At 38.3% G+C, this 7,604-nt stretch overlaps 1 protein-coding gene across 3 annotated transcripts in view; it reads right to left on the bottom strand.

Moving 5' to 3' along the window:
• Nucleotides 1-160: 160 nt before the first annotated feature.
• LOC102304157 (triggering receptor expressed on myeloid cells 1) overlaps nucleotides 161-7,604 on the bottom strand; it is a 21,728-nt gene continuing 14,284 nt past the window's right edge. The window contains exons 2-8 of one of the 3 annotated variants that reach the window (XM_042215701.1): nucleotides 6,610-6,945; nucleotides 6,236-6,382; nucleotides 5,320-5,421; nucleotides 3,330-3,367; nucleotides 3,096-3,251; nucleotides 2,514-2,635; nucleotides 161-380 (exon numbers count right to left, since the gene is read on the bottom strand). In XM_042215701.1, the coding sequence (XP_042071635.1) occupies nucleotides 2,531-2,635; nucleotides 3,096-3,251; nucleotides 3,330-3,367; nucleotides 5,320-5,421; nucleotides 6,236-6,382; nucleotides 6,610-6,945 (884 nt within the window). In that variant the 3' untranslated portion in view covers nucleotides 161-380; nucleotides 2,514-2,530. Of the gene's footprint in view, nucleotides 381-1,192; nucleotides 2,636-3,095; nucleotides 3,252-3,329; nucleotides 3,368-5,319; nucleotides 5,422-6,235; nucleotides 6,383-6,609; nucleotides 6,946-7,604 lie in introns of those variants that run through there. The other 2 variants (XM_042215700.1, XM_042215702.1) reach the window with 2 other exon arrangements.

Here is a 7,604-nt window from a genome sequence, read left to right as displayed (position 1 = left end):
AGTTACTTTCCCTAGTAACTAGTTACTTTGAAAGTAACGAGTAACTTGAAGTAACTGAGTTACTTTTGATAGAAGTAACTAGTAATGTAACTCAGTTACTATTTTAAAGTAACTTACCCAACACTGTTCACCACATGTAAATCTGCATACATATAAAAATCTATAAGGTACCTGAACTTCCAGAGGAGGCTGATGAAGGTGTGGAGCTTCCTGAAGTTGTGCTTAAACTCTGTGCTGTTGGTGGTGTGGAGGCTGATGAGAGAAACACTGAAGCTGAAAAAGGTCTCAGAGTCATGCAACTGTGATGTTTCCTCCTTCCTCTGCTCTGTGGGTGAGAGTTTGTGCTTTGACCAAACCAGTGTTTTCATCCTGAAGTGCTGCTGAAAGGATGAAGAATTGTTAGTTACAATCTTACTATAGATTAAATGTGACAGCTGTGTTTATGTTTGCATGTGAAATGTGGGTTTTAGTGGTAGGACTGCAAAACATCCAAAGCTTTAAGTTTGTCACCGCTCACTGTGCTGTTGCTCTTCAGCTCATTAAAAGAAGAAATAAAACAGTGTTTGTTTCATCAGCTCTTCTATTTTAAGTTTGTCATTCAGAGGAAAAATATTTGATTACAGATTCAATGTACAATAAAAAGTAGGAAAATATTTCTGGGGATCAAACTGGTTTGAATCTCAAAATAATTTGCAAACTGCAAGAAACAAGTTTGTGGAAATATTTAAATTCCACTCATTTCCAAACTTCACACTATGTTTAACCACAGAAACCAGTAACTGTGGGAGAAAACAAGCAAACACAGCCTCTCCCTGACAGTTTTTACCAATCAGAAGCACAATTCCATATATAATCCTGTGTAATGTTAAGTGAGCATCATCTTCTTTCAGCTACTTGCAGACTGTGGCTTTTTGACCGAAGGAGAATCCATGTACCTTTCGTGGCCTAGCTGTTTCGCAGATTTTTTTTGTGTGTGCAAATTTGCATGCTTTTTTTTTTTTTTTTAATTTGCAGCGTCCTGCATCCTGATTGGCTGTAGGCCATTGTCCATCAATCTCGTGCCATGTCTCCTGTACAGTAAAGAATCCATTCAGCTTGTCAAATTTACATAAATCTTCGATCGGTGTGACTGTGTGCTGTACTGTTTGTAGGTTTTCTCCCCAACAAATGTGCCTTTGGTTTCATTGTATAACACCGGTGTTACATGTTACACTGTGGGTGGGGTGTTTGCCTGCTCTCTCCGCCTCCTTCTCTCTTGCCACTCCTACCCCTCTGTCTCTCTCACCCTTCTCTCTCCCCAGGACACAGCTGCTGTTCACTGGCCTCGTTTACCATCTGGGCCCAGTCAGTAATCACCTCTGAGGTTATATAAGCTGGGGATGACCTGTGTGTGAATTGGTTTTTCCCCCTGTTGCTCTACACAATTTCTTCTAGGTGTTGGAAAGGCTCCTTTGCGTGTTTGTCATGCCCGTGGTGAGCAGTTACAGGCTTGTGGGCCCCACAGGTGTCTCCCCGTGGCGAGGAGTTAAGTAAGAAGTGTGAGAAGCGGGAAGTGTCTCCTTTATTTGTTTGGTAGTTTTTTTTTCCTTTGTTGCTGCGACTACTTCCTTTGTTTTTTTGGCATTACTGGTAAAAAACGGCTTTGCCGGCTCTTTAAGTTAAGATTATTTGTAATAAAACTATTTTACATACTGAACACCTCTGTCTGGTTTCCTTTTCATTCCATTCCTGACCCATTTGTTACCAGTCCCCACACTCACACCCCTTATTTTTCTACGAAGGTTTGAGCTTAAACAAGAGAAAATGTGAAAATGTTCATGCCTGTCTGAGAAAAGTGTATAAAGTGTGTAGTGAGGGGTTTTACAGCCTTACATCTATACAGAAAATTTTTACATCTATAATAAACGAGGGAACGCTGTACATGTTTTGTACACTGATTGTACAAAACATGCACTAAACAAATCATATTTGTGAGTCCTCAAAGTTACACACCAATCATTGTGTACATTTGTAAATCTTACTTTACGGTTGTGGATCATATCGTACACATTTGCAAACCTTCTCTCCATATTTATGCTACATCAACGTTTCTGACACTATTTAGAGAACAAATAAAAGGAGACACTTCAGACCTTCATCCAGTCTCAACTGAAACTTCAGCGCTGTTATGCTGAAAAGTTAAATATCAACAAGTGGAGGTATTAAAAAAAACATTTTTTACATTAGAATTTTTTTTCTGTCTTTTTATTGTTTGTTTCAGTTTGACTGATGACAACAGTAACAGGTGACACAGCAGTTAATCTGAGTTCCATTGGTTTGGTAAAATACACACTAACATAAAATAGATGAAGTTAGCCACCTGGAGCTTTTTTACTGACTACATTTAAGGATCGTGCTCCAGGAGCAGCCTGCCAGTCATACCATCTGTTAAACTAAACTAAAAGTAGCTGTAATAAAAACTACTTTCAGTGTAATTGTTTGACAGACAGATGGTCATAAACAGAAAAATATACTGTTGTATGGATTCTGTTCATCTGTTAGCCACCAAGCTTTCATCAGCAGCATCACTACTGATGTTTTTGGACATATGAGGAGGTGAAGCATCTGCGGTGTGGTCGGCAGAGCTGGCATGTACCTGGGGACGAAGTACAAACATATATTGCATTACCACAGGGGGCGCTGTTGGTGGCACGATAGTGGGAGAAATCCACTTCAGTGTAATCAACTGCATTCATGTCATCTTCAGTCCTAAAGGAATCAAACTTCAGTCTCTCAAAATATGATGTAAATGAATAAAAATTCATACAGATAAACTCTGAGAGAAGATAAAATATGTGTACAAGAAATATTTATGTATGAAATCTTAAAAAACATTTGCTATCAGCTTGTTAATAAAACAAGAATGAACCACAAAAAATGCAATTTCTGTTAAATGCAAAAAAACAAACAAAAAACTAAAAAGCAGCATTTTTAAGCATTAATACTGTCAATCGTATAAAATACCTATCAATGCTAAATTACTTTAATGCACAAACTGTGATCTAGATCCTAGTTTCTGACCTCCGAGCTTAAAATCAGACCACAGTTTTACTTACTTTGTTGTGAGGAGAGGTGGAGAGGCTGTAGAGGTCTATTGTTTTCATCTCCATCTGGTTGGAGGTTTTTGGTGCAGCATCTGTTGAGGACACTTCTGCAGGAGGTGAACTGCTCTGTCTGTCCACCTCTCTGATCTCTATATATACGTTGTTGCCCTGCAGAAGGAACAAAGCAGCTGATTGATACACCTCAAGCTGTGATGAAACTCAGGTGTCACAGTTCCTAAAACTCACCTGTGTGATGTCAGCACGCTCAGACTCCACAGGAGGTCCTGGAAAACATGCAGATCAGAAGATAAACATCAGTCTTTAACCAGTGGAACTACATCTGTAGATCTGAAAGGATCAGGCAAAGAGGACCAACGAGGGATTAATACTAAAGAAAAAGGAGCCTGCCTATCAATAATGACAATTTCTTTTAACCAGTCATTGTTCTTATTCCCAAATGAAGAACTGATGGTGTGGACAAAGAGGGAAGGGTAGACTGATTAGACTGGATAGACTCTGTTTTAAATGTTATTTTCAATTTAGTTTTCAAAAATAATATCAAGAATGTTGGTCATGTGTTAAATATAAATAAAAACAATGCAATGATTCCCAAACCTCTTAAACTGATATTTTATTCATTAGAAAAAAAAATCAAACAAATGAGGATTTTTTTTATAATGTCATGAAACACAGTAGCTCATTTTGAATTTGATGTCAGAAAAAATGCCTCACAAAAGTTTGCATGGGGGCAACAGGAGGCTGGAACAATAAGCATTGCTAAACCCAAACAGCTGGAAGAATAACTCTTTCGTAACAGGTCAGTAACTCGGTATAAAAAGAGCATCTTAAAGAGGTGAAGTTTCAAAGAAGTAAAGGAGTCTTCTCTCAGCTAAAGATCAATTTTCATTGACTGAAGCAAAGTGGAAAACTGTTCTGTAGTGACATCAATTAAAAGCTGAAATTCTCTTGGATGTTGCATCTGCTGGACTAAAGAGAAAGACTGTTCCGTTTATTATCAGTGCTCAGGTCAAAAGCCTTCATCTCTGATGGTACGGGGGTGCATCAGTATCTGTGGAATTGGAAGCTTAAACACCTGAAAAAAGGCGCCATCAATGCTGGAAGGTGTACTCCCATCCAGACGTCTTTTAAGGGAAGGTCTTATAGGTATATTTCATCAACACCATATTAAACTGCATTCTGTATCTACTACACCAGCCTGGCTTCACGGCCTGCAGTCCAGACCTTTGACTAGCTCAAAATATTTGGAGCATCATTAAACCAAAAACATGACAGAGAAGAGTCAGGACTGCTGAGCAGCTCGAAACCTCTAACAGACAAGAACAGGACGACATTCCTAACAGCTAGTCTCCTCAGTCCCCTCGGTCTCCAGATGTTTCCAGACTGTTGTTAAAAGATGAGGGGACGCTACATGGTGCAGAATGAGCTAATAGTTTTCTGAAAATGGTACATGTTCTCAGTTTAAACATTTGGTGTAATTTATGTGTTCTATTTGAATTTTGTGTTCATAATGTGACGAAATTTTTATTTTCCCAGTAAACAAACTGCATCATTTTAGAAGTTCTGACAGACTGAATTTGAGAATATTTGAGCCACAGTTGGAAGCTCATTTCAGGCTTTTAATTGTCATTTTCCTTGTGTTACTTATGTTGTCAGGACATTAATATTTTCTGGACAGAAACCAGTTCCCTATGATATGTAGTTCTAAATTTTACTGTGTTTAAGTTTTTAAAGGGTTTCATGGGACGACTCTTTGTTATATTTCCCTAAAAAGGTCCAGGGGATGAGGGAAAGTGATAAAAAGTGTCTGGGTCGAAAAAAGGAGACAGGGAGGCAAAATGGTTAAACTAAAGAGTTTTATTAATGCTTCTGTTAGTAACTGAACTAAAAGACACTGTTAAGCCACTCTCACCATTTAAAGAAGCAAACCAAAACCGAGGCATAAGTCAGTGAACTGAAAAAGTAGAGTAAAAAAAAAAAAGGATTAGTCACCAAACACTCCTCTCCACCGAGCAGGAGCAAACAATCACCAAACACAGCTCACTAGCTGCACCCACCAACATGGCTCTCTGGCACCAGAGCTCACCTTTCTCTGCCTTGTAATTGCTGATGGGAGTCAGCTGTACAAAAAAATGTGGCACCTGAGGCAGAAGAGACAGCAGGACACCCAGGGCAACTAAAGAGTTAAAAACACCGTGCGTGTTTCCTGTAGCCTCACCTCTGGGTTTAGCTGTCCTCTTCATCATGTAGAAAATCAACGAAGTTGCTAAAAAGGCGCTGATGATAATGACCACAATAAGACGCACATAAATCAGCACATCTGCAGGAGTTTAACAGAGGAGGGGTTTTTACTCGCAGTGTAAACATGTGGATCAAAGCCGGTTCATTTAGCAGTAAACATACAGAATAACATGTGTTTTTGGACTGAACACAGTTACTCAGGCATTTATGTGACAAACTGCTTATCAATCATGACAGAAAAACAAATCAGAAAAAAAATCAATTTCCTTCTGCATGAAATTATTTAATGAAGTAGCACAGAAAGTATTTATACTTTAACCAAGTTTTCTGTATTGACTACCTGCTATTGTACTTTCTGCTAAAATGTGAGCAGCTCCCTATTCTGCTTCACTCAGTAACAACTACAGCTCCCACAATGCTTTCCTCTGTCTGTGTCTGTTACACTGACACTTGTGAAAAAGCTCTGAAACCAAACAGCAACTAATCACAGTCTATATCTGTCATCTAGCACAGATCTCATGCAGTGCTGCTGTGAGGAAGTCAGCCATGTCCTCTCTCAGCTGCTGACCTGCTGTGCTGGAAACTTATTTCTTTAGCTGTTGTGCTTTTTACTGAAGTCACTGCAATGATCAGTTTTCAGTCAAACACGTGTTACATTCATTTGACAGTTTTGACTTTAATTCTACTATCATGCCAATATTTTTCTACTTTAATTCGTTTCAACACATTTTTATCTTTTACTCAGAATAGCCATTTATTGTCATTCTACATGTACATCAACACCGAGGAAAGAAGTTTACATTTTAGAAATGTTCTTCTTCCACATCTCACAGTGTGTCACTACTAGATAGTTCACATATAAATCTGCATACATATAAAAATCTATAACGTACCTGAACTTCCAGAGGAGGCTGATGAAGGTGTGGAGCTTCCTGAAGTTGAGCTTAAACTCTGTGCTGTTGGTGGTGTGGAGGCTGATGAGAGAAACACTGAAGCTGAAAAAGGTCTCAGAGTCCCGTTTGGTGTTGAAGTGGTTGAAGCTGTGAACAATGAAACCATCAGAGTCATAATAAGACCACTTGAAGCAGTTTATATATCTGCATGTGACTGACGTGGTTATGGGCTGTTTGACAGCAGAACTGATGAAACTTGATGTTTCAGATAAATATAACATCTGTAGGTGATTTGAAGGAAAAGTAGCTGCTTTTGAGACGTGAAGCTTCTGTCACACCTTCAAAGACAAACACGACTGTTAGCAGAAACTCACCTTCTGTGACAATCAGCTCAAAATCAGAGTTTCCATCTGTCACCAAGACTCTGTCCAAAGAGCACCTGTACCATCCTGAGTCAGACTGTTTCAGCTGTGTGATGCTCACATACATAATATTATTTGAGTTTTCATATTTAATGCTGTATCTGCCGTTCTGAGCTGCATCATCAGATGTTTGAACAAGAATGTTTCCATCTTCACATTTTTCCTTACAGAAGAGTTTCCTGCTTCCAGGGAAATAAAAGTTGCATTTAACTGTGATGCTTCCTCCTTCCTCTGCTCTGTGGGTGAGAGTTTGTGCTTTGACCAAACCAGTGTTTCCATCCTGGAGTGCTGCTGAAAGGATGAACAATCATTAGTTACAATCTTACTATAGATTAAATGTGACAGATGATTATTAATTTGAACTGATGACAGAAGTTCAGTTAACTTCATTTTTCTGTTTTTAGTTGCAAACAGCAAACTTCCTGTTTTATACACGAACACAAAGCATCTGATGTGGAAGATTCAGAGTTTAAGGTTGTGAAAAAGATACAAAAATGAAATTTGACTTTTTTTTTTAATCTTTGATGACATCAGCAGCAGCAGCAGCTATTTCCATATTTGTATGTGAAATGAACATTTTAGTCGTGCTGCTAAACATCCAGTTCTCACTTTGTTGCTCTTCAGCTCATTAAAAGAAGAAATGAAACACAGAGTGTTTGTTTCATCAGCTCTACTATTATAAGTTTGTCTCTCATAGAAGAGTAGACGAAAAGTATTTGATTATAGATTCCATGTAGAAGAAAAAAGTAGAAATTTCTGGGGATCAAACTGTTGGGAAACTAAAAATAATTTGTAAAGTGCAAAAAAAATTTTGTGGAAACATTTAAATTCCACTCATATCCAAACTTCACACTATGTTTAACCACAGAAACCAATAATTATGAGAGAGAACAAAGAAATGAAGAAGTGAGTCGCAAAACGAATTATAAATGAAAATAAAATGGAGA

Source organism: Haplochromis burtoni, unplaced genomic scaffold (assembly GCF_018398535.1).
Source record: "Haplochromis burtoni strain Fernald_Lab_line unplaced genomic scaffold, NCSU_Asbu1 Contig_797, whole genome shotgun sequence".
NCBI classification, from domain to species: domain Eukaryota; kingdom Metazoa; phylum Chordata; class Actinopteri; order Cichliformes; family Cichlidae; genus Haplochromis; species Haplochromis burtoni.
Note: the sequence above shows the minus strand (reverse complement) of the source record. Positions and strands in the feature narration are given on the sequence as shown.